At 39.0% G+C, this 27742-nt stretch overlaps 2 protein-coding genes across 6 annotated transcripts in view; one reads left to right on the top strand and one right to left on the bottom strand.

The window, feature by feature from the left end:
- Positions 1 to 4382, bottom strand: part of LOC139137925 (nucleobindin-2-like) — a 608701-nt gene extending 604319 nt beyond the window's left edge. The window contains exon 1 of one of the 3 annotated variants that reach the window (XR_011553504.1): positions 4227 to 4369. The gene's annotated coding sequence lies outside the window, so the exon portion shown is untranslated. Of the gene's footprint in view, positions 1 to 261; positions 369 to 4226 lie in introns of those variants that run through there. The other 2 variants (XM_070706174.1, XM_070706182.1) reach the window with 2 other exon arrangements.
- A 266-nt stretch (positions 4383 to 4648) lies between these two features.
- Positions 4649 to 27742, top strand: part of LOC139137843 (phosphatidylinositol 4-phosphate 3-kinase C2 domain-containing subunit beta-like) — a 50403-nt gene continuing 27309 nt past the window's right edge. Inside the window, exons 1-6 of one of the 3 annotated variants that reach the window (XM_070706139.1) lie at positions 4649 to 4758; positions 9662 to 10397; positions 11121 to 11774; positions 19873 to 19961; positions 24811 to 24968; positions 25983 to 26103. In XM_070706139.1, the coding sequence (XP_070562240.1) occupies positions 9888 to 10397; positions 11121 to 11774; positions 19873 to 19961; positions 24811 to 24968; positions 25983 to 26103 (1532 nt within the window). In that variant the 5' untranslated portion in view covers positions 4649 to 4758; positions 9662 to 9887. Of the gene's footprint in view, positions 4759 to 9661; positions 10701 to 11120; positions 11775 to 13880; positions 14199 to 19872; positions 19962 to 24810; positions 24969 to 25982; positions 26104 to 27742 lie in introns of those variants that run through there. The other 2 variants (XM_070706138.1, XM_070706140.1) reach the window with 2 other exon arrangements.

Genomic DNA, 27742 nt, shown 5'->3' with positions numbered 1-27742 from the left:
GATTTGTAGGTACAATATTATTCTTTCTATTGTATTTGTACGGGGAGGGACTGTAGTTGTACATGCTTGCTGCAGTACAGTAGCTCGCGGTTTTGCCTGGGTATTTGGGTCGGACGGCAAAACCAGAGCTACAGATCCAACCATCCAGAGAGAGTGCAGGTGCCGAACGTCTGGACGTTCGGCGCGCCTTGCAAAGTTATTCGGCGAATCCGGCGTTTCTTCTCCTTACCGGTTTACCTTCTAATACTATTTTGCACCTACCCGCTCAAGGATGTCTCGCTATTTATCCAAAGTACTGCCGTTCGGCAGGATTTTGTGTGCCGATCGCGGGTTACTCACTGAATGGGACGCCATGTTTGAAAGGGATGACGTCACAGTCTCGCACATCCACGTTCCTATCCTATTAGCATAACAATGCACACATTTACGTTGTACGTGTACGCTGCAGCGCTGCGCTGGTTCTTTCAGTTTTCATAACTACTGACCGGCCGAACTCCGAAATGAAGACGATTGATATTATATGATAATTTTTTATGAACAAAATTACAGAGAAATGTTATAATGTGCAAATACGTACGTGCATGTTATTCATGAAAGTGATTGTAAATGATTATTTGATCACGCTATTAAAGCCACAATACAAACGACAGCATCGACGAAACAGCAAAAGCAGACGGAAAACGAAAAGCAAACAAGGTTTTCATAAAAGTGAGGGAAGCTGCCAAGAACAAGGTAAGCAACTTTTCAAAGGCAAAAAAATAAGTCATCTGTTGTTTCCTAAGTGGTGTTGTGTGTGATATTTCTTATCGATGTCCGAGGAGGCTTGCTGCAGTACAGTAGCTCGAGGTTTTGCCTGGGTATTTGGGTCGGACGGCAAAACCAGAGCTACAGATCCAACCATCCAGAGAGAGTGCAGGTGCCGAACGTCTGGACGTTCGGCGCGCCTTGCAAAGTTATTCGGCGAATCCGGCGTTCTTCTCCTTACCGGTTTACCTTCTAATACTATTTTGCACCTACCCGCTCAAGGATGTCTCGCTATTTATCCAAAGTACTGCCGTTCGGCAGGATTTTGTGTGCCGATCGCGGGTTACTCACTGAATGGGACGCCATGTTTGAAAGGGATGACGTCACAGTCTCGCACATCCACGTTCCTATCCTATTAGCATAACAATGCACACATTTACGTTGTACGTGTACGCTGCAGCGCTGCGCTGGTTCTTTCAGTTTTCATAACTACTGACCGGCCGAACTCCGAAATGAAGACGATTGATATTATATGATAATTTTTTATGAACAAAATTACAGAGAAATGTTATAATGTGCAAATACGTACGTGCATGTTATTCATGAAAGTGATTGTAAATGATTATTTGATCACGCTATTAAAGCCACAATACAAACGACAGCATCGACGAAACAGCAAAAGCAGACGGAAAACGAAAAGCAAACAAGGTTTTCATAAAAGTGAGGGAAGCTGCCAAGAACAAGGTAAGCAACTTTTCAAAGGCAAAAAAATAAAGTCATCTGTTGTTTCCTAAGTGGTGTTGTGTGTGATATTTCTTATCGATGTCCGAGGAGGCAAGAACGAAACCCTCCGACAACCTTTGTGTGCGATAAAGAAATCGAAATTGTCTCTAAGTGTACCCACCTTTGGTTGAATACTTTCTAAAAAATTAAATGGGATTTAAACACTGATGCTATCCTGAAGGAAGGGCGACAGCGATTTATTTTTAAGGAAACTGCTTTCCTTCATGTTTGATAGATAAATCTTATCCATTACAGTGAAAGCGTTGTTTCATTCTCGCTCATCTGGTGGCTTCATCTGACAATCAAAGACATATTAACTTTACAGAATTTTATCACTTACCTTAAAATTAGAATATCAAGAGAAGTCTGTCACTTTATGATCAGCTAGTACTTAGGAAAAGCCCGAGCAATTGTTAACTGTAGTAATAATATTCTGTCATATTCATCATATTCTGTTCGGAGCGACCCTCCGGTCGGCGTTTTACACTCGGGAACCTGCTTGCAGGTTAACCGGCGCAAGTTTTTATTCATTTCCTCCATTACTTTACGGCTTTTAAATGATTTGTAAACTGTTTCATGTGTATGTTTTTGGTCACCGCTCTGTATCTATGTACTTTTTGTATATTTAATATTTTGATGTATTGTGTTTTATTCGCACTTTTTTATTGCCCATGTTTAGGATGAATAAAGCTGTACTGAGTTGAATTGAACTGAATAAAACCAAAACCCGACGGCCTTTTTCCAAGGCCACCACGTCATATTAAAAGCGAACTACCGTTGAATAAACCCATTGTCCATCACCGCACACAAGACGACGTAAAGACCAACACAAACAGAAAATTTCAACAGATGAAAAAAACTGAAGTTTCTCAAACGAAGAATGAAAGAAAACCTAAACAACGTATTAAACGACACGGAACACGTAAAAGCTAATGGAAGATTAAACACAAACAAGAAAAACAAAAAACCTCAATATGGAAGAGGCATAGCAATTATGAATACGAAAGATTACATTCTAAGAAAATAATAGACCGCTGAAAATTCAAACTACACATGTATTAATGTAAACCACCGTCCCTCCATTGAGGGACGGTGTGTAAACCAACGCAGCGCGACTTAAGTACACGATGGATATGGGGACAAAATTATGAGGAGGTAACTTACAGTTTCCCCGACCCCGTAACGAAAATAATACGTTCATACTCTTGTATACAAATAACGGAATGATCGGACACTCTATTATCAAAACGTTCCCAAGTTACTTGTTGTTCCAGTCAAGCATATCAAATCCTGGTATTTTTTTCTATATTTTTTTTTTAATTCAACGGACAATACAGTATAAACAAATCTGTGAATGGAACGTGGGCTCACCAGCAGCCTCAACAGAAATAGCTGGCATATGATTCCGTGAAACGGAGAAAATTATGTTAAATCTCCACTCCGGTCAAATATTCCGATGGAAACGTTTCAGACACGACATTTCCATGGTTTACGCTGGAAAGGCCATGTACCTTACTTCAAATTCACATTTGAACATTCTAACGACAAAATCTCGTACCTTGACTCAGTGGTCGGACATATGACCGAGAAAGAAGGCCCGACATTAATTTTCGGTGTATTTTTTAATGAATTTTGCTTCAGTGTATTTCATTTGTTTAACTTCGTTTTATTTATACGCGGAGTTTTATTTCCCGAAAATTAAGTCCTCGCGTAACTTTCCATTGCACAAAATTAAATGCTTGTCCGCATTTTCCGCAAAAACTGCAACAGCGACCAGGCGAGCATGCATCAATAAAAATTGTTATAATTTCAGGCAGCAGTGTGCGATATCGCGTGTGCAGCTATATTTAGTAACAATGAAGTTACATTTATTTCCTTTCTATTGTGTACATAAAAGCAACTATGTATTAAAGAGATGCACTACCGAGCCGTCCGGTATTTATTTCGTTTAATTTTTACTTGAGTTTTGTTTAATTTTTATTTGTTTAGCTTCGTTTTAATTATACACGTACAAAGATTTTTAATTCCCGAACATGAAGTCAATCTGGCGTAACTTTTTACATAGCGCAGCAAATATCCGATGGCGTTTTGTTGATATCGCTACAATAATGCTAATAGGATAGGAACGTGGATCTTCATTTCGGAGTTCGGCCGGTCAGTAGTTATGAAAACTGAAAGAACCAGCGCAGCGCTGCAGCGTACACGTACAACGTAAATGTGTGCATTGTTATGCTAATAGGATAGGAACGTGGATGTGCGAGACTGTGACGTCATCCCTTTCAAACATGGCGTCCCATTCAGTGAGTAACCCGCGATCGGCACACAAAATCCTGCCGAACGGCAGTACTTTGGATAAATAGCGAGACATCCTTGAGCGGGTAGGTGCAAAATAGTATTAGAAGGTAAACCGGTAAGGAGAAGAACGCCGGATTCGCCGAATAACTTTGCAAGGCGCGCCGAACGTCCAGACGTTCGGCACCTGCACTCTCTCTGGATGGTTGGATCTGTAGCGCTGTTTTGCCGTCCGACCCAAATACCCAGGCAAAACCTCGAGCTACTGTACTGCAGCAAGTACATGCATGATCGTTGGGAACGCGGAAGTGAGTCTTCCTCGCTTGTTTGACGATGTACACCGAACGGTAAAAGATCCTGTTGCAAAAAAATACAAACCGGGGTAAAATGTAGCGACAAACCCTTACCTGCTCGTGTTAGGGTTTATCTTTACAAAACAGCTGCTTCTTTTTCCACGAGTGATTCAGAGTCTTTCCAAGTTACCTGTCATTCAGGTAAGGCGTTGAAGACGTGGCGAAGAGAGACCCGGAACCTTGGTCAAGCAATAAAATACGGCGCATACACAACTATGAAATATCCGCTACTTTACACGTTTCATTGCGGTTTTGAATGAGATAACGATTTAATAGGTAATTATTGGCATAAAATGAACGATACCTTTATTGACCTTGAAATAAAGGGCATAAATTCTTACGAAAGATACCTAAAAAGGGAGCCATATTGATATAGTTGAGCTGCCTGAAGTGAACTTAGTGACCTTAAAGGAAAGTAAACTGTGTTTTGATTGGTCCAAATAAGACATAGTGTAACGAAGAAGCCAATCACAACAGCTGATATGAAGAGGGCAATTTGTCAACATGGTGAAGCAAATAATGACTTCTGTTCAATAGTTTGTTTATGCGTTTCTCGAAATTTATGTTCAGCCGTCTCTATTTCAAGGTAAGTAAAATTAAATTTATGAGCTCTGATAAAATAGAAACTGAAAAACGTTCAATTTTAAGGGATGGCAATATCTAGGAGACGTTGGCTAACTGTCGGACGGAAATTGTCAGAGGTGGAACTGAAACGGTGCAGATCTTGATCACCAAGCAAGTTCCGGGCCACAGGGTTACAATTTTGGGTCAAGTGTTTGAAGTAAGTTACGGTTTTCCCGTTTAAAAATACCAAGTCTTTACTCCAAAAAATATAATCCCCGTGTGATGGACAGTTCATCATTTTATGCATAGTTATGTACATCATTGTGCAAGCATGCAAACGGCGTGAGAATGCGATGAGTTATTAACGTTGGCCAAGTACTCTGCAGAAAGGATGGTCATGACGGCGATGGCGCCAGCGAGTGTAGACTCGTAACCCCTCCCACTCACGCAGGGTGCGGGCGTGATGCGTATTTGGGGGTTTGACAAAATCACTGTCACGGTGTCCGGTACAAGCATGGAGGTAGGAACTACCTCCATGGTACAGTAACTTTAGCAGAAGCAAAATTGTTTAAAATTTCAACGCTTGGCTGGTATGTGTATGGTCACATAAATTTCTGTTCCATGCCATCTCACTGTGATATTCCACGGCAAAGATATGTGATGTTTGTTCATAGCTTATCATAATATCACGTAGGACCCAAAATAACTAATAGCTAAGTAATGTGCATTAAAGCTGATGAAACAAGGAATTTTGTGTAACTCTACAATTTTTGAAACAAGGTGCCATCCTTCTCAATAGGGGACATGTACTATGGTGTAGTACAGGCCTTTGGACTATTAATGAGTTAATTTGTAACCATTTTTGCAAAGTGGGTCATTTTACATCAAATCTACTGTAACCAAATCATAGTGATGAAAAAACTATGGTCGAGGGATAAATTTGAGGACAAGAGATGGCTTCCTAATATTTCAATTGTAAAGCAAACTTCCCGAATTCACCACAAATCTGTCAACAGGATGCAGGGTTTTACATGACGCGCATTTCTGGGCACACAGTCCATGTAGCCGACAATGAGATGCAAATGATATGCGGTTAAAGGTCTCCTCAACTAACTTTCAGCTGGTTGTCACTTTCTACTATTTTTATAGTATTTTATACAAAGGCACAGACTTATTCTACCTGCAACTTAAAACTGATAGTGATTTTGTAGCTCATTCTTGACTATTTTCCATAGTTTTTGGTAGCCGCTAACAGACACTTCGGTTCGTGGCGGCTACATGGACGATTGCCAACAATCGAAATTCCAGTAATTATGCGAACTTTCTTCAAAAGAGGTCAGCGGTTTTCATGAATATTTAATCAGGTCTGCAGTTTCACCCGTACGCGGATACGGCCACAGTGCATTGAACGAAACACGTACGTACGTTTTGAAAGCTTTACCATGCCGTAGACACGGAAGACAACTATATTATGCCAAGCTACTGCCCTCTGGGTGATAGAAATGATAGATTTTACAGTTTTTTGAGAATATTTTATGGAAAAATGACGCGATTTGGTGACCAAATCGATCGCGATAGTGAACTTCGAACGTATCGGCGCCAAGATGGCGGCACTGTGTGATGCCTAACTCTCGACATGGAACCCGAGGTTAAGGTTTTCGAAGTCCAAAACATGCAAGATTGAGAAATTTGTAAGGATTCGGTTAAATTGAAGTGTATTTTGTGAATTTTCAAGCGTTTGACTGCCAAAAAGCCCCTTTAAACTGTTGATATTTGACCTCCGGCCGTCCTGAAGCGAGACGGCCATAACAGTCGACCCGGTTTGTAAATGAAATGTAGTTGTTCTGAACTGTTGACATTGCGAGACATTTCCTACGTGTTACGCATTTTTTTAACTGAAATAAACCGGACATGAAACTTTTTTCTCGATACTTAGTGGTTTCTTTCCATTTTGTGGCGGATTTTGTGGCGTGCTTGTCAAAAAATGTGATCAAACTTGGCGAACGGATTGACTAGTATGTATGGTAGTACGAGTCCGTGACTCGATAAGCCACAGATAGTTACACACGCGTACGTGAATTAAACTAATGTAAGTTGGGTCAAACACCAAAATTAATCGATAAAAAGGTTAGTGAAATGTGTTTTTGTCTTCAACTCTTCATTATAGTTATACAGGCGGTTCAAACTATACAGAGTCAGTTGAATATGCCCTATAGTTGTGTGCATGTGTTGCACAATAGTTACCCCTCATGTACAATATGGAACCTTGTTGTCTCTGTGTATGCAAATTAATACTAATTGAACACAGTGAAGACCATGGCATTGATAAACTATAAAACATTTTTGTGAAATAAATTGGGACCCCCATATTTTGATGTAGGACTCCCATTTTCTAACACCAGGAGTCCCAGGGACTCTCAAAAGTTAAAAGTGATGTAAACCCTGAGGATGCATATTAATATAACACCTATAAATCACACTGTTACATAATTTGTTTCACAATGTACCAAGGTTGCTTCCAAATATTTCCTGGTTGTGTGTGATTCGCAACGACAAGCATGATGAGGGATCTTTTCAGAAGATATGAGGGTGAGCTATCGGATATCTTCTCAAAAACTGCTTGCCACTAATGAATATAAAGACTGGCCTGAAATTAAATCTGTGAGAGATTTGTGCCTTGGCTGTTTGTGCAGGGTAAGGACAGACTGCCAATGGCCATATGCCAAATGTGTTTCAGTCAGTACTGCTAAATAAAACTAATCAATATTAAGTTAAAGGGCATAGGTTAAGTTGTCAGTTGGTCATGATGAGTAACATGTGAGTCCTGCACAACCATTTGCATACTGTAGTGTTGGCGTCAACATTTCATCTTGCAGAAGCTGATACAATGCAATGAGGTAAAATGTCTTAAAAGGTGTTTTATTGTACTAGACTGTACACTCCCAATGCTAACAAGTTACTTCACTGCTTGGTCTGGTCAAGTACTTACAAGAAATTTCACTCTGTGTGAAAGTAACCTGACTGAGTCAGAGGAAGTATCAATATGTAAAGATTAAGATTTAATATAGTCTCTGTTTTCCAGAGCGGGATTGTCCAACATTACATTGAAAGTAAGCAGGTGAACTTCTATAATGCCAAGTTCAATGTCCCGTCAAACTTCGTCTGAGTGGAAAACTATATTACCCTGTGGGTGAAGTACTTCTTTTTGAACAGAAATGTCAGGGCATGCGCAACTGTTTAAATTATAGACAATGAAAATTACCGGTATGATAAGAGAAGTGATATTTTCCTCTTGGACTCTGTTATCTGCAAGGTAGATTGATGCACCATTGACTCTTGAAAGAAACGTCTTTTTGAAAAAATAAGTAAACTTTTAATGTATGATTATGGATGATTTCAAGAAATTCCTTGTATCGACTCAAAATATTCCGAAGTGTTGTAGGTCAAAGGTCACAGTGCTCTGTTGAGACACACACTACCTGTATCTCTGGTATTCACACCATATCAAATTGTGATTTGTTCCATACTGTATGTTTGTACGGGTATGTTAATTGAATAATGATCATCCATTTAACTTTTAATGTATGATTATGGATGATTTCAAGAAATTCCTTGTATCGACTCAAAATATTCCGAAGTGTTGTAGGTCAAAGGTCACAGTGCTCTGTTGAGACACACACTACCTGTATCTCTGGTATTCACACCATATCAAATTGTGATTTGTTCCATACTGTATGTTTGTACGGGTATGTTAATTGAATAATGATCATCCATTTAAAAGGTCTATGAAACTGATAATTGCTTTAATGGACCATCAGGGTGTATACTGTACTTGTGTATGTAACGTATGCAGGTTGACCATGTTTCCTCCAAATATATAAGTAGAACCCCATTGTTATCAATGGCGGGATGGACCTAAACACAGGGAGATGGGGATAAAAGGATTGATATTCTCTCTACTCAACAGTTATGGAAAAATCGGTGAAAAGGTCAGAGTTAAGGAGAACAGGGAAATTCTACAATGTGTCCTTGTTATCCAAGTAGAACGTGCATTAAGATAGATATTTTGACTAAATTTTCACAGGACCGGTATATTCCTGATCTACTGCCTGTGTCGATTCATTTGAAGCTTGCAAAGTTAAATGAAAGTTTCATCATCTTGTCTTTGTCAAAGTTGAGAATTTGATTTTTCCCTACAGAGTTAACACAGTTACACTATCGTTATAGTAGCCATTTTGAATTTCGAAATCTTGAAATGTTGCTAACTTTTGAGAATCTTTTCACCATTTTTGTTTTTAACATCATCAACCATAATTCCTTTCTCTACTCCCCAAAGCATATTGATATACACAGTGTTCAGCTTGTCGACTCAGACACTACATATGTAAACTGCATTGTTAGTGCTGAAAAGTGACTTCCGGTCCAGACTAGAATTCACATGTAAACAATTGCAATGCATTTTACACATATAGACATTAGGTTAACAAGCTAAATAGTGGATGTTTCAACATTTTTGGGGGAGTAGAATAAGAAGTTGCAATTGATATACAAAAGAAAATTAATGAAATCATAATCAAAAATTGGCATAACTGGCCCTTCAAGATAGTTTGTTTCTTTGGTATCAAAATTGGATACACTGACGCCTGATTGTCATTCTTGGTTTTGATAGAAAATATTTTGAAAGTTCTTTACGAAAAATGTAAGTCACAATTTAAGTCTCTGAGGATTAGTATTGAGGCACAAGATACAGATGTGAGTTTTCTTAAGACAATACATTCCAAAGCTTGTTTTCTTTTTGATTCAGCCCATAAAGATGTAGTTCTTCACACCATTTTGTATTGTGTGTTTATATTCCTATCATTTGCAGTTGCAGAAAACAAAATTTACTTATATGCTTCAATTTCTGTTTTTATTTCTCTGTACAGGTTTTCTGCATTTTGTCAATTGGAGCCAATTAAATACACAAGTTCTCACAAGGAAACAAAGTACCAGTAATCGTACTGCATATTTAGCTGAATATTGTACCGCATTGGATTGGTTTCAGAATTAAGTCGGCAGAACTTTTTTTAATTTTATTTTATTTTTCACCACTTTATACGGCTCTTTCATGCATTTTCAAGCCTCAATTTTTTATCGTGAGGGTTACAGAAAATGGCATTTGCACCGCAGGATGGGCAGTCAGGAAATTCACAGTCAACGCCGCAGGTTCCACCCAAATCATCGGACGTACTGCAGTACGAAGCTGACCTGGCAAACGCACTTGCCATCAGCAAAGAGCAAGCAGAACTAGAGAAAGCTATGGCTTTGAGTATGGAATCTGCACGAATGGATGAATTAAGAAGACGCGGATATACGTCATCAGGTGCATCGTACCAGTCAGCGCTGCGCCGCAGTGCCAGTGAAGGCAAGGGGCGAATTCAGAGCCGTCCAAGGCCGCAAAGGCCCCCACCACCTTCATCCATGAAGCAGCCAAGTACCCAACGAGCAGATGAACCCAACTTGATTGACCTTGAACTTGACTTTGACCCTCTGAAGCAGCGAGGTGGCAGCTCAGTGTCTTACCGAGAAGACTTACTGCAGGTTTTCGCGCCTGGTACTCAGTCAGCAGCATCAGCGAACGCGAACTCGACCACCAGCGTGGACTCTGGCACCACAACAGGGGTAAGTAACGCTGGAAATGTCACTGGACAATCATGTGCTTGGCCACAGCAAGATCCATGGAGTGCGCTCTCCGATGCAACCAATCCCATCAAAACCAAGTCGTTGCCAAACAGCCCGCAGCTGTCCCAGAGACAAAAGCCTGTCAGTTCAGGAATGCTATCCAACAGCCAGCAAGGAATTTCAACAAGCCTTCAGCACAGCCACTCTGGCTCAAACTTGGAGCAGTATTTCCATGCACAGCCGCAGCCGCAGCGGGCTTTCTCCTCAAGTTCATCGTCAGCTTTCATGAAGTACACACCTGGGGTAAGAGGAGAGTCATCCAAATCAGCAAGTTGGAATCAAACACATAGAATGCTATTGTCATCTTCACTAATGCCATCAAATCCACGGGCACCACGTCATTTCACATCAACTGCACTACCATCTGGCGTTGTGGCTCCAGTTCCCATAAGGCCGAGAGTCAACCATCAACATTTTCAAGCAAATATTCCATCAAGAGTTACAGTACAGTGTTCGCAACCATCAGCGTCCATGCTAAGCTCTTCAGCGCCGACAAAGAATACGCCACAGACTTGGCAAACATTTGGCTCTCCCGATTCATCAACTTTCCGTAAGAGTGTGCCTCCACTATCATCTTCATTATCAGTTGTAAACACTTCATCAGTAAAAAGCACCTGGCAAGGATGTAATGTTAACAATAAAATGTCTTCTACTACAAAACAGGCCTTTGTGTGGAATGACAGGTCAAATGAAGCGCCCTCTATCAGTGTAACGGCGACACCAGATAATCGCAGACCACAATCTAATGATGCAAGTGACGGAGCTATGGATGACATTTTGCGGGAGTTTGACGTCTTGGAAGTGAATCGCCCTCCGAGACCGCCAAGGCCGCCATCTCCACTTCAGGACCCGAACATGATACGACTCAGCCGCAGTGAAAATAACATTGCTGCAAACGTCAGTTGGATGGATTTTGACCCTCTCCGAGCGGGACAAACACAGTCTGCAAGTGATTCAAGTCTTCCGCCATCTTACGAAGAATCGCAAATAACAAGAGGAGTTGAATTACCGCCATCATATGCTGAATCAGAAGCTATTGCGAAAAAGTCACCATCTGTTTCACCAACTGGCTATTCAGAATCACATTCTGACAATACAATGGTGAAAAGGCCTCTTTCACCACCTGAGAGGCCGCCACCACCCAAGTCACCAACAAGGGAAAAGTCCAAAACCCCGCCCCCAAGGCCCAAATCTCCCAGGATGCCTACAACGAGAGGTTCTCCAAAACGCTCATCAAAAGGTGGAGAAGCTGCAGTCCGAAAAAGTGCGACGTGGAGACCGATTTCATTTACAGCTGGATCAACAGAAAATGCTCAGGTACGTAAATCATTCTGTCTATTCAGACAATTTATTTCTTTGTACTTTGTTGTTGAAATACTTTAATGGTTTAATACAGGTGTCATATCTTTCCCATACATGTACTCACTATGACAACCCTGTGTACAGTGGTACATTTCTGACTGTAAGTAGATTGATATTCTAGAGAACAAGAATATTATTTTAAAATATAGGCACACAAGAATATTATTTTAAAAATAAGGTACACGGTACATTGATCTGTTTTTCTAAACGTCTCTTTTTCGTCTGTTTCCTTCTAACACTAAGGCCATACATGTAACTCTGCTGTATTTACTTACTTATTTTACAAATCCTTCTCTTTCTTTACATCAAGTCAAAAAATATAAGGAACTGAAACATCAGAGATCAATGTTCTTTCATGACATGTATGCTATCAGGTCAATTCAGGAAAATTGACTATATTTACCTGTCTAAGCAGGAGTTTGTTAAAATTTTCACGTTGGTACAATGTATGTGTTTAGGGATCTGGTAAAGTCTGATTAGATGTATGCTATGGGGTATGTGAAATCTGTAAAATTGTCAGAATATAGAATAAGTCATGGTTTCAACCAACTTGACCTTGTACATGCATGTATATCCGACAGAAAGAGGTGTAAAACAGTGATAAATCATTTCTCGAGAGTCTGTAGACAAATCTACTTACATGGTTAAGGTACCGGTACGTGTAGAGCATGTCTCTTTGATAGATTTTCAAACTCTCTGGCTTTTGCAATATTTTGTCATTCTGCTGCTTGTCTGGAACATTTCAAAGCCAGTGGAATAAACGAAATTTCAATTATGTAGTTAACTTTGAAAGTTGAAACTTCCCCTTCAGGGTGAACACAGGGTAGAGGTACCCATTGCAATCTCAGGTATTGGTAAAGTTGGTACTTTTGATTTGTATGTCTGACCCTGATCCTTGTGTGATGACCCCTGATTTTTATTCTTCATTGTGAAAGTCCCCCCCCCATTGAAAGTGTAAACAAAAGTTTGAAACTTCCTGTTTCAAGTCGCATGTTACCATAACAATAGAGTGCGTTTTAAGTGAAAGAGCTCAATGCAGATAATGTTAAATCTTTGCTGAGCCCATTACCTTTATGCTTTCCTTGAGTGATGTGTTATAGCAATTTTAGTTGTTATGACCTCCTTCTCTGATCACCATCCCTCCACCCTTTTTAGGATAAGGCCAAAAAAAAAAGAAATGTTTCTGGTCAGGTCTCCCTTTAAAAAATGGTGTGGCGACGCGCATTTCATTTTTTTTAAATTTTTTTTCCCTCAAGGGAGGGAGGAGGGTCAGTTTTATAGTTTTATCAATATAGTCACATATATACTGTTCATGCAGTCACTGATCATGCCCCCCACAGAATTTTCTCTTTCTCTTCAGCCATTTTGGTTTGGTGTCAGCCACGGCCGCCGGCCACAAACAGAAAAAAAAGGGTGACGCGCTGTTGTTCAAGTGACGCGCGCGCTGACCAGAAACATTTCTTTTTCTTTTTTTGGCCTAATCAGAAAATTTTAGCAGTCAAAGTATGTGAAATGTATTACCTGCCAGACAGTATCACTTCTCTATCTGCCGAGTCAGTAAAAAATAGTATTGAGCCAAAACCATACCGGTACATATTTTTACCCACTTGGCTTGGTATGTTAGAGCGGCTTCAGTCTGTAAAAATCATGTTTACAGTATCTCTGTGTTCAGGGACCTTCAAATCTTCAAGTCTTTGTTAAAATGTATGGGACATGTTTCCTTCACAAGTGTTAACCAACTTGACCCGATGGTGAAATATGAACCTGGCAGGTAAAGGGTTAAACATGTATAATTTGATAAAAAAGATTTTGTCAGGTAGCTATCAAGTGCAGTACATGTTGGATGTTATACTGCTATTGTTGTTCGATGATGTGAAGGACTGTGTAGCTTGCAAGGAAAGAGCCACCTGTTTCAGACCCTTTAACTGAAGTACAAGTAGTCTGTGTATACTCTCGCAATGCAAGTCTGACAGACACGTCACTTCCTGCAATGGTGACATGAGTCAGAGGTCACTCTCCATGAAACTGGGTCAAAGGTCAAGAAGTTGACACCAAAAGGTCACCAACGGTGACACTGATGTAATTCGGGCCAACAGGCTGTGAGGTGACATCTGTCAGTGCCGTTGATTGTTCAGTTTGTTTGATCGATCACTCACCTTTCACAGATGTCTGGTTACATACATGTGTATCAGGAAATGATTTCCTGAGACTGAACCGTTGCTTGATGTATGTAACTTCACTTTCACTAAGGATAATCACACCCAGTGGTTTTGTTTCACATGTCTACATGACATATATGCTTTTGCATATCACTGCTGAGGATCATTCCACGTATCCATGGTTTCTCCCCCTGTTCGATACATTTTTGAAGACATATCGGTACGTTTCAACTTAGATCTCCATTTTCCCTGCACCACTGTACATGACGTGTTGTAACTTCAGCACTAAAATAGTTAATCACAGTGCATGTATATCCTTCTTAACCAATAGGCATGAATATCTACACACATGGTCAAAATATCTAAAATTTAATAGAGTGCATGACCTTAAAACATGATAACAAGATTTCAGTCAACAGTTTGTGTTCTGATGGATGTCCCATGCTGTACTGGTACCTTCTATATTTCAGTAGCCCAGTGGTTAACATGTCCACTAACTACTCTGTCGACTCTATCTTATATAAGAGTTGATAATTTCCTTTCTTTTCTTTCCAGTTTGACATAGACTCATATCAGTGCCAGGGTTTTTCGTAAATATTACATTTGTACTTATTATTTTTGTTATTGCATGATCATCTCTTTAAAAGAAATTCAACATGTCGGAGTTCAACTGTGTCTCAGAGCATGTGTACAATATAGCAAACATGATATGAACACATGATATGGTATAGGGCACTGTCCATAGCATTCAATGCTTATATTTCCCCTTATGTAATTCTAGCCACATCACTGAAATCCAATATTTATATCAATGTCATGGCATTGAACACTTCCTATATGCCTAGGAGTCACCAGTGTAAGATAGGTTTACACCTCGCAGAATAAGTATCATATGCCTATACGCCTTTACATACATGTAATATTTTCAATCCTTCACCAATGAGAGAACAGAGGGGCTGAAACACATGCCAGTAGTATCCTGAGTTAAAGAGATTCAGTGTAATTCTGATTTTGCCATATGCACCCAGTTACACTTGGAAATTTCTTCCTTACCCTACTGTATGGTCTTCTCTGGCTTATCTTGAAGCTTTCCAGTTGACAGAATATTCAAACCGGAGTCCCAACAAAAATATCAGTCTTCTCTCTACAATTTGAACCAGTTGTCAGTTTATGTTTCAGTTGGATATAGCAGACTTCCTATTGTTTGAAAACTGAAATCAAATCGCATGTGTGGTTAATTTCTTCTTCCGGTACAATGTGAGCTTACATGTACATCATCAGTCTCATATGGATTATACCAGTACATTTCAGTGTTTTTTGCTGAGGTTGGGGAATGTTGGTAAATGATTTGGGAACCCTGGTAACATTGTTGCTGTCCCCTAATCTGATTGCATTGATATACCAAGGGGAACCCCCGTAAAATCGCTGGGAACCCCGGTAATATTTACCTGCTTACCGCCCTTAGCAAAAACACTGCATGATTTAAGGTAGGGGGTGCTTTAAAATTGAAAAACTTAAACTTTTTTCAAATTTTCCGTGAGGAAACTTATCATTCCTGTTCAAAATTGAGAATAAAACTTGGGTGTCACTGAGTGAAATTTGTCAAGAGAATCAGTAAACACCCAATATTTCCCGAAAATTGAAAATCAGTATGACCACCATCCCTGTGTAACTTTATGGGGAAAAATGTTTGATTTTCACGAAAATGAGCCAGTAAATACTTTTATTTCTTCATATGCTTCAAAATAAGCCCCCAAGTCATAGACAAAAACAGTTTTGTAAAAGTTTGAGTCCAAATGTCTGTCCCCAATTAGCATTTTACCTTAAGTCACAGAACCCACACCTGCCTCAGACAGTATTTTACACCAAGTAAATTTTCCATATTATATAATATACTTGTTTAGGGTTTTTAAGAAACAAAGGAATGTGTAAATGTTTAATACCAAAATAATTATTTTAAAGTACCATGAATTACATGTATATGGTAAGTCACTTGGCTTAAGGATATCAACACTTTTCACATATATCCCAGCAATATCGTCAGAATTTCACTTCCAACTTTCTAACAAAATTTGAATCGCTTTGTGTGAAATTCAGTTATGAACTTAAAATTATGTCCCTTTGGCATAAAAAGAGTAAATTTTGTAAAAAGATTTCAGAAGTGAAACTGTCTTTCAAGAATGACTAATGTTATCAAAAACAGAGTACTGTGCTGTTAGAACACTTTGAGAGTTTAAAGAATGTACACTTGTATTTCTCGTCAGCAATAGATGAAGTAATTTTATGTAACACTACTCACGGGTTGTTCCATTCATAACACAAATGAAATATGTACATTTGTTTACTACATGCATTACACACTAGATAACAACCCCAGTAACGGCATTAATTTTTTGAGCATCTGCAAAAGTGGTCTACTGCACATGTGTAGTCACCTTTGACCTTTGCATACTGCATGCAAAAAGTCAGTGTGCCCAAGTAGATAGAAAGCTGCCCTTGTTTGAATTGACTCTGGAAGTCTGAACTTTACACTGTAACCTTTAACCTTTGTTAGTACTGGTTCAATGCTTGTAAAGGGTCAGAGAGTCAAGTGACAAGGAAGCTACCCTTTGTCCCTGAATTTTATAAAACTCTTGGGTACCCTCGCCAGTTTGCAAAGTGACCTTTTTTGTAGGACTGTAATTTGGAAAGTCAGTAAATGTGTGGGAAACGTAACACAAAATGAAAACATGAAGGGAAAGGAGGATGTTACACATATTAATTGCAGGAAATGCTATTCAAAACGATCTTTTTTTCCAATTATTCCGCTGGGGAAGAACCCACTGTAAGTTTTTGATTAAGTTTCGTAGTGTGTATAGTCATGAATTTCCTCTGTATTATTGGTGTTACTTCTTCCCCCGACGACCTTTTTCAAAAAAACTGTAGTGATAAATTTGTTTTTTTACCGATTGTTCTGGCTGAGAGCAACCATACACCTACCCCGTACGGTACATGTACATGTACATATATGCAATTGCAAATGGTAAGCAATGCAGGTTTTTGAAAAATCATTTTTACGACTTTGACTGTTGACCATGGTACATGATGAATTCAGTGCAACAGATGGCTATGTACAAAAGTGTTGTGAAAGTTAGCAAATGCTTGTGCTGTGTCAGCCTCAAATTCTTTAATCTGCAGTGTGGCATGAAATTTCTTACCAAGGTTTCGTCAAGGTCTTGTGTGACTTTGGCATATAGCTGTTCGTCCCCTGTGTCTTGAGATCACGCCTGCTGCACTAAACCATCAGTATCACACCATTAATTACTATACAGGTACTTTCCCAGCCATGCTCACTGGCCACTGTGAGAGCGGCCAGATGATACTCTAACCTGTTCACCCTCCGTTGCATATGAACAGGTCCATAAGCACTGTTGATAACAATGGGTTAGGGTCAAACCATGGCAGTGAAAGGGTTAAATTGAAAAATCAAAATTACAATTTTCGCTGAAGAGCTGATATAGGGTACTGTCACTGATACAGTGGCCATTTTGAATTTATATACGACCAAAAATTTTGGATAATTTTCTTGAATTCTAAACTTTTGCATGGTGGCATTTGATTTTTATTCTTGATTATTAAAGTGAATGGTTTACAGTTTTCATGAGCAAGGAAAGTTTGAGCAAAAGTTTAAAACTTTTTGTTTCCAGGTGCGTATAGCCTTACAGTTGTACCAACAAAAAAAAACATGTGGGCCTGTGGATAGTTTGTGTTATTGTTTGCAGATCACAGTGTATTACTTGTTCATACATGTTCAGAGTTTTGTAATATATCACAGCAGTTCTCTATTGCTGACCATTGAAAATGCTGACAATCTGAAACAATTATTGTCTTCAGTAATGTCAAAATTGGCCAGTACCCATGAAGCAAAAATGCGATGCATAAAGTGAAATTCATTATAATTTTTTGGTGAAAATCCATATTTCTGCTTGTCAGCTCTCAGTGACATTACGGTAATGACCAAGCATTAAGACATCACTTCTCATATTCTATTTTACCCCGGTACAGTTGTGCGTGCCGCAATAAATTTTACTGGTGTATAATTATGTGGTTGTTTCACATTGCCAACTTCCTCTATTTTGCCATTGAAGCCACTCGACGCAGCTTCATTTCAAACTCCACCGAACGTTTACAGTATATCTTTGGATTGTTTCCTTCTCTGTGTGTTATGATGCTCGGACGCTGCAGTCAGCTGAACTATTTCAATGCAAGTATTTCAATTTTAAACTCTGTACCATTGACAATGCATGCGTTTGTACATTCTCTGTACTACCGTAGTGTACGTGGGGCTCGTTCGGACATGAAATTTTAGCATGCCCACATTGTGCATGTACCATACCCTGTGTGTGGATGCAGAGCTATGGCTATGGTCCGATATGGGGCAACTTCACTATTATCAGACTGTTCATACATGTACAGTATGGGGCAACTTCACTGTTATCAGACTGTTTAAATCTTGGTGGTCAGAGGTCACAGGCACTGTTACCATGGATATTGTGTCAGCTTTGATGCTTGAACCAGGCATCAAGTGGGGGTATGGACTACCGGTACATGTATATCTATACCCTAAAGAAGATTTATTTTGTCCTAGCCAGATCCTTGCCAGATATTTTTTGAGTGTGAATACATCCAAGACGCAATACCCATTGACCGCACATGATATTGTCAGCAGCCTGCTATCAGCATCACCTTTCTTCTACATCACGTGTCAAATATGAATACACAGATGATGTAATTTCTTGTACACATGCCAAAATTACATAACAAAATTCTACATGCTGTGCCTGATAACAAAGTATGAGTAGAAATCACCAACTCACTGATTTTCATAATTTTTTTTTTTGCATATGCAGGAAAAATAATAACAGATACATCAAGAGGCCATGATTTCTAGAATGTTGCTGTGTCGTACATGTTTCAGTCTTCTTGACAGTGACTTATGCTTTTAGTTTTGTCGACAATCTGTAATATGGCTCATTATTGATATTCATCAGTAGAGACACATTGTATACTCTGTGACATGACAGTTATTCTGCTAGCTTCACGTACATTTATGTACTGGTATGGGTACGTGTGGTTATACACATACGACTGCGCTTGTAATTATACAACTACACTTCGACACGAAATTCTTCACTTTTCATTAGAAACTTGTGAAACGTCTGCTCTATAGAGATAAGCATAAATTGCCAAATACCGATGGGACGTGTTAGTTCAGATAAAGTAAATCATTAGCAATGGGCTGAGCCAGGAAATGCCTATGTTATGAAATGCTGTAAAGTTACCCCCATTAATATTTAATCATTTTAGTTGTTGTGAAAGATACAGCCAGGCTGTATTGGAGACTGCGGTCAGGTTCTATCAGCAGTGATGTTCTGACAGGACAATTACTCATCTCCTAGGACACACTGTTCAAAGGTTTACATGTAGCAGCATTGTGACCGACCCCTCAATCTGACATTTGTGTGTGTACGCATTTGTCAACGACAAGGTGTACATTGTATACATACATTAGCAGTCTGTTAAACATCTACCCAAATGAAATCATGGTGGGTGTATATTGTTGTTCCTATAGTCTTTCACATATTTTGTTGCAATTGTTGAAGCAGTCATACTCAATACATACATAGTTCCCCTGTTTGTCTCACTTTGTGCATTGTATTTCTCAGGTCTGTATTTAATATATATTGCAGCTAGCATGTCCAAGATTCCAATCGCCATGTTCCTATTGCAGAAAAAATTTGAGAAGCTGTGAACACTTAAACTGTTTTTTGACCGGAATTTTATGAAATATGACTGTCAGCTATAAAATGTGATGGCAAAAGGTACATGCTGAATGCTGTCTTTTCTTTTCACAGGCGGATCGAGTCTTCTTTGGTGATGGTTTGTTTGACCTGGCCGAGGAGAAAGATGAAGAAGCCACAGCGTTCTGTGAGACCATCGCAAAGTAAGTTCTGCATTTCTGTCACTCTATGAACACTAGGTATGGTCCTTGCCATCTTGTCTTCATGGCAAAGTATACCGGTACCAGTATGCTGTGATAATTGGAAATGACAGAGTTGAATTCCAATATGATAATTTTTTGTCAAAGTTCCAGTCACTGTTCGTCATATCAAGTTGAAGTATGATTTGTTAGTGCAGTAGATCAGGCAATCTAGATCTGTTTATTTTGTTGTGAAATTGTGTACAGCTTTGCATGTTTAGTTAGTGAATTTCTTGAATTTTTATCAAAATATTTGAACTGCTTGTCTGATTTCCACGTAATTTACTTTTCCCCATTCAGATCACGGGCACTCTGTTGTTCTGAATTGATAGTCTGAATAAACTAAGCTGCTGATATGTAAATACGAACTTTGATGATAACTGTGTAAGAAATTTATAACAGAATGCCGTTCAGATTGAAATGCCTACTTAGCTACAAAACCAGATAAAGGTCGGACGTGTCTATGGGAACGTCACAAGCGACCACATCGACCGTATTCTTTCGATGCTAAACGTCGCGGCGGAACGACGCACACATATATACGCATACTATAGGTACGCGCGTGACCTGCACTGTGTCGTTTCACATAATGATATATATACACAAGGGTATGCAAATCATTTCTGGACGATATTATTTACCGATGAAGTGAGTCGTGTTCCGTCGCGAAAACGACGTATGAAATTTGAAATGGCATCGTAGCACACATCAAGTTATGAAAATGACAGACATGTAGTAGATATTTAAAATATGAGCGAGAATAAATGCGTTGCTAATCCTGACTATGTGCGTTACAAATTGCTGTTATAAGGTAGCGACTTTGGATGTTCGAACGTCGCAAAATACGCTAATATAGCAAATGCCGTTCTGTGGTTTCGCCATGCGCAGAAGAAAGGACATATTTTTAGCTCCCATAGCCATATGTATATATGGCAATGGAAGCTATTCTTATAGGCTAGGGAAATGTCTGTATGTATGTATGTCTGTATGTCTGTATGTCTGTGTGTCTGTATGTCTGTATGTCTGTATGTCTGTATGTCTGTATGTCTGTCCGTCAACATCAAAAACTCCAAAACCGCTGTACATTTCATCTTGATATTTGGTGTGTACATGGATGATGGGCTGTAGATGAGATTTTGTTCAAATGAAGTTGTCATTGCCAAAAATATGCAAATTAAGTGAAAAAATGTAAAACAGTCAAAATTGAAAAAACTCAATAACCACTGAGCAGATTACATGAAAAATTAGCATGTAAGTACTTTGGGCTGACATGAAATGATTGTGCACATCTTGGGTCAGTATCTTGGACTTGCTATTTTTCATGAATTTTTTTGTAATTTTCTCCCATTTTGGTCAAAAAATCTCCTGCTCTGAAACCACAAGTCCGATTGATTTGAAACTTGGTATGGAAGTGCATAGGAGTGACCTTTGCCAAATTTGGGCAAATCGTGGTGAAATTTGCATATTTTTAGTTTACACGTCCATAGACTCCCATGTATAAGGCAGATCTCCATAGACTCCCATGTATAAGGCCACGAAAAATAAAAATTTAGTTTCTCATCGTATTCATATTGCAAAAAGGATGCAGTGACACAATTTTTAGTCCCCACGGATGAAGTCCAGTGAGCTTATAGATTGGGTCATGTCCGTCTGTTCGTCTTCCGTGAGTCCATCCGTTCACACAGATATCTCAGATATTTTGACAAAATGTCATGTGACCTTGATGACCTTTGATCTAAAATATACATATTTAGCACGCGATCCATGCTTTCATGTACATTTGTAGGTAAATGGCCCGATCATGAAACCTTTCAATGCTGGAAAAAGTGTCTCAATTTTATCGACTAAGTTTTGAATCTAGTAATAAATAACGTGTTTTGCCCCGCGTGAACTCTGTTAATTTTCTCGGTAAAAAACATCCACTTTTGTAGCATTTGCAGACGGTAGGCAAATTTATAATTATGTAAATATTATTCACGTAGTTCACTAGATACATCACAGCCAGCTGGAGACTTCCCCTCATTTGTTTTGGTGGCGATGCAATGTTTTTCTTTTTTGCTATTGATACATGTACTAGTGCGTGACTGCTGGGGGAAAAGAAAGCAACAATATTTTTCAGGACTTGTGTATTTTCTTTGATACAGCATATGCTTATGGAAAAGAGACAATTTTTTCTTTCACAAGTTTCAGTGTACTGCACTTAAAAGGTCAGTCATAGAGGTAGGAAGCCCATTATAGTTGTTACTGATACTGCAAACACTTTTCTATTGTCATATTGTTGCATCTAACTGAAAATGTGTATTCACAAACTTTTTAGAGGCCTTTTGTGAACTGCAGGTGAAAAATAAAAAACAAACTCCAATGCCAACCCTGAGGCTGTACGTCAAGTTGTTTTACTGCTAGAGCAGCTAACTTTTTTGTTTCATTGAATTGGTAAATAAGGGGGTTGTATCTCACACTTTTCATCACTTTGAGTTTCTGCATTGACATCATTGTGCATACTGAGTGTAATTATTATGCAAGTATTCCCTGTATTCTTGATATCAAAAAAGTCAAAACTGACTTTGTCCCTTTAAACTGAAAGAGAAAAGGAACTACTTACCTGGGATTTTCTAATGACTCCTGTATAATTTTAGTGTGACATGTTTTAATATGAACAACATATTCTTTTAATTGAAATGTAAATTCGATACTACATTCAGTTTGGCATTAATCACAAAAAAGTTTTTCGCCAAATTCATGGAATATCTGCCAGTAGTTGTAGTACTCTTATTGAATATAACAAAAGTTACTGTTGCTTCCTTGTTGATTCTAGTACTCTGTAATATCAACACATAGGATGATAACTTAGGGCACTGACCATCTCTGTAACTGTTTGTGTTCTCATGGAAAATGTCATCAGACAGTGACACAGTGAAGAAAGGACAAACAAAACAAATGATATGAGTAAGATGGTACATTGTTTCCACTTAACAAAAAAAACCACAAACAGTTTTTGTTTTGAAAATACAGACTTTTTTACACTGACATTCAACAAAACTGGATAAATTGCTGTTCAAAATACCTTGCCAATGTTATGCTGCCGCCGCCGCGACACGACGTCCCCACCCCAACCTCGGCTTCCTTCTCCACCTATAATTTACATTTCTCCGCCTGGGCAAATTTCTACTGAAAACCCTGTAGAGGTCAGATCTTTTTCCCGATTTAGAACCATAACTTAGACATGCCTCATGTGTTTCAAATTGGGAACAACGACATAGACCTATGTGCCCACAGATCTCAACATATACACTCCAGTGATACTTCTTAATGACCACATTTTCCTGCCCCATCAAGACTAATACTCCTATTACAAGTGGGGACTATGTCATTGTAAATGACTTGTTGAGTTAATGGTTGTATCACAGTATTCGATATATCTAATTCTGTATTTTTTCCATTTTATATTCTGAATAATTACATTAAACATATTTCACTGTCTCCAGTACATTTCATTTAAGTATTTTCACTTCATGCACTTTATCCCTTTCACACATGTTCAAATATCTGACCAGAGAACAAACACTAATAGTCCAGGATGGGAGCTACAGTGTCATTGACGCTATTTTTTATATCTCTTCGTAGTAAAAACCTTCCAATATAATATTCCAAAGAAGAACATTTAATTTTTTTCAGTTTTAGTGAAAGCCTTTCAATAGAACCCGAAATATTTTTTCAAATGTGCATTTTTTTCTCTCAGTCTGTTTGGTCGAACGGAACGTGAACAAGCCTGGCAGGTCAAGGGTTACATTTTCACATTTTTTTCTTTGTTTTCATTCTGTATTTTACTTTCTATCGTCAGTGAGTTACATTTTAAAAATAAAAAATTTGTTTACTTTTGCAGACGTTTCAGAGGGTAATAGTATCTGTCCCCCTGTCCCCCCTTTTTTGTAACGCACATCGTCATATTCCATGTTCATATGAGCATACCCTTGTATATATACGTCTCTGAGGCCGGGACAGCAGACGACAGTTCAGAGGCGCTCGCGTGCATAGCTGTCGTCGCGTGCATGTTCCATTCCAACCACCGCACTCATGTACACTTGAGTCATAGCAACGTACCATAGTCATTCTACGCGCTTCATGATTGCGGTAAATACGCTCTGGTAAGAACTCTGCCGTGCATGCCGCGGTGCAGAGAGACCGGGCGTGAGAAAGAATAATCAGTTACGTGAACAAGCAGAATACGACTGTTTCTTTTGTATTAATAATACCTCATTTTTTTAGGCTTTTATTTTTTTAAAATCACGATGTAAGTTCTCCAGCGGCAAACGGAAACTAAAATACGAAATCATGTTTACACGCTTATACACCATCATTTAAGAACAACAGAATGCCCGTGTTCAGATCAGTTTAAAATTGAAACTGAATCTACTTTGTGGTCGTAAAACGGTGTTGAAACCTCGAAACCAGCACAATTGAGAGTTTATATTTGAATAGAACATAGAAACATTTTGCTTTTATGAGTTGTAAAAATACTTGATTACTACATGTGCTTATTCAATTTTTTTTAAGCTTGAGTAGTAATATGTAAGTCCAAAGTTGATATTTTTACAGCAGAAAGCAGGTCAATTGACACAGATACCATTTTGCATCAATTCACTTGTAACCTAGGGGGTCACCAAGGTGAGAATTTGAGAACTAGAGGACCCTCAGAAAACTCATTTAAGTTCCTTCCAAAAGTTTCTTTCCGCTTGTCTTCCCCTGTGCTTGCTCTGCGTCTTTCTCATGGTGAATAAACGTAAAATAAAGAATTTTTTTTTTTCATTTGTAGTTTCCGTAGCAACTACGAGAGCGATAACAGGACAACCAATCCTGGCCATGTAGTGAGTGCTATATTCCAGCATCCATACAGTACTGGTTTTGAAAGGAGTGTTGAACTGGTCGTACACAGTACCATTTCATCAGACCCAATCTCCTTCACATGTGACGGTAAGCATTATAAGCCTATCAGAACAGAATGCTCCTTGGGGCAGTTTTATTGACACTCAGATTTTCACAATATTTCTCAGATTTTCTGCTTGTCTGAACTTATTTTGAAGCCTTTTATAGTGAAATTCTCACCAGTCACTTTTGTGAAAATCAAAAAATTTTAAAATTTTTCTCAAAATGTTTTGTAAGTGGCTATTTGGATTTAAAAGTATCAGTAAATCTGACCAAGATTTGCGTGGTGACCTCTAGAATTTTAATCTTTCTGATTTGTTTAAGAAAATGGTGTAAAGCCTTCTTTTGGACAGTTGAGCAAAAGTTTAAAAATGTCTGTGTATCACCTTAGCTGAAGTGTAATTCAGTGTGGCACCCCCTGATCACTCTGTGTGATAGCCCAGCCATGGCTGAAGATCACCTGATTTGTGCAACCCTGTAGAGGGCAAAGGTCATCAGTTGAGCAGTATTAGATGTGGGTCCCACGCAATCATTGGCATATAGCAGCATTTGAATGGCTACGTTTCATTTTACAAAAGTTGATATCAGATAAACTGTATGAAAGATTGTTTTCTGATACTGGTATGATTACTTATGGCATGTGGTTAAATCAATTGTCCTATAAATAGAAAACCAATTGAACTTGACCTACTCTCTTCAAGGTTGATAATCCTGTGAAGTTCCATTCATATCCAAGCAACCATTATTGATTCTACAATATCGTCAAGATACAATACGTTAAGACACCATAGAAAAAATGTGAGAATTGGTTTGTCAGAACTTATGAATCAATCCTTTCGTTTGCACCCTGACCCCCTGGTACCCTATGACATCATGCGGACATTTTTGTTCGAGCTGGGTTCAAAGGGTTAAAAATAGGGAAGTAACTCAAAGCCATGATTAGAGACAGAAATATTTCACACAATAGATAGTAGCTCATCTTATGAGAATTTATCAGGAAATATTTAAATATTACCACTTAAGAACTGTTCTTTTCAATTTTTTCCCTTACTCTGAATGTAGTGAGTACATCAGTTCAACATATTATTGGTCAGGCTTTATACATGCTGACCAATGAGGTCGATGACCTTGCCGGTGATGCCTACATGTTGAAGGTGCTTGGGTTGGCAGAGTATCTCTCCAAGTAAGTACTCACACGATGCTGTATTAATATTTGAATTATCTAATTATATAGTGCTATACTATACAAGTTAAACTAAGTGACATAGGGACCTTCACGTTCTCACCAGGCCGCGATTCGCGACATTCTCGCGTATTTTTTTGTTTTGTCGCGGATTTCTTGGCGTGCGCGCCAATAGTGGCGCGCCTTTGAAATTATAAACTTTCGTGATGCCAGCCGTACGGCGCGGCCGGCCGTATCATACAGCCAATAGTGGCGCGCCTTTGAAATTATAAAACTTTCGTGATGCCAGCCGTACGGCGCGGCCGGCCGTATCATACAGCCAATACTTCTCACCATGGACGTAAATGATTGACGCGAGTAATTACACTTCCTGGTTGAAACCGAGGCAATCTGGAGGCAATACCCGTCAGAGGGCGTACTTAAGCCACAGTCACTTGTGATTCGGTACATGATGGCCGATGTGTGGATGCATTATCATTACGTACACCACACAGCGGCCGTCGTGTATTGAACCACACGAGACTGTGGTAGTCTGACGCACTGGACGTGGTGTTCGCCTTGCATGCATACCGGTACATGTCCACGGAATTCGCGGAAGCTGGAGGCGTCATGGGCACGATAAATATTTTCATAGGCTACGACAACGATAATCCGAACTACGAAAACACAAGAATGTAAAGCTTGTATATCCCTAAGGAATTACATGAACATTTTTCGAAAACAACGAACTCGAAGCTGGTAGCATTATACTGTGAGTTCCGCATGGCAACCAGGGTCTTGACGGGAACGACGTTATAGTGTTCGTGCCGTTGAGATTCAGTGAATTTTTGTTCTCGAAAAATAACGCAACTTTGTCTGAGATAATTTTAGGTCTTTGCTATGTTTGGAATCATATAAACTTCGCGGAGATACGTGTTGTGTGATGTTATCAGGCATTTGCTCCGTTCCTCGCCCACGTGACCTAGTACCCACGACTGGAAATGATCGACAACTGGCCCACTGCCGATTGATGATATTATTCCAAAAGTAGTTCCGAGGTTTAAATGTGGAATAGTTGGAGGAAAGTTCTCTTATTATGCAAACAATTATCAATTCTTGGCTTGCGCATGTGATAAGTATATTATTCCAGGCGAACTTATACGTGAGAACATGGACGTCTTTTTTCCATGCTTCAATCAATTGACAAAATTTGTAGCCTTGGCTGGCGACCAAAATTTCACGTCAAAAGTTGATGATTGTTTACAAACATCATAGGGATATGTTTCCTGATCTAAATAAATGCTGACTTGGCCTATTCCTTCTGCTGGTTGTGAAAGGGGGTTTAGTGTGCGAAAAAAAAGTAACTCATGACAGGAATCAACTGGGAGCTGAACGACTGGACACTCCAGCAACTACTGTTATTGTAGAGGGCCCCGAAATGGACTTTCACACTGGAAAGAACGAAAGTCCCATAGACTTTTCATTAAAAGGCACTGATATTCAATATCAGTTGATATTTTCACCGAATGTTTACAAAAAAGTTGTTAAGTTGAATGAGTTGTTGAGTCCTTTATTTTTTCCATGCATAGAATAAGGTTCGTATTTGCAGTTTGACTTTTTTAACATATTTATATATTGTCTCACAAAAATCATCCGTTGT

Source organism: Ptychodera flava, chromosome 1 (genome assembly GCF_041260155.1).
Source record: "Ptychodera flava strain L36383 chromosome 1, AS_Pfla_20210202, whole genome shotgun sequence".
Classification (NCBI taxonomy): Eukaryota; Metazoa; Hemichordata; class Enteropneusta; family Ptychoderidae; genus Ptychodera; species Ptychodera flava.
This window is presented reverse-complemented; position numbering and strand designations above follow the sequence as displayed.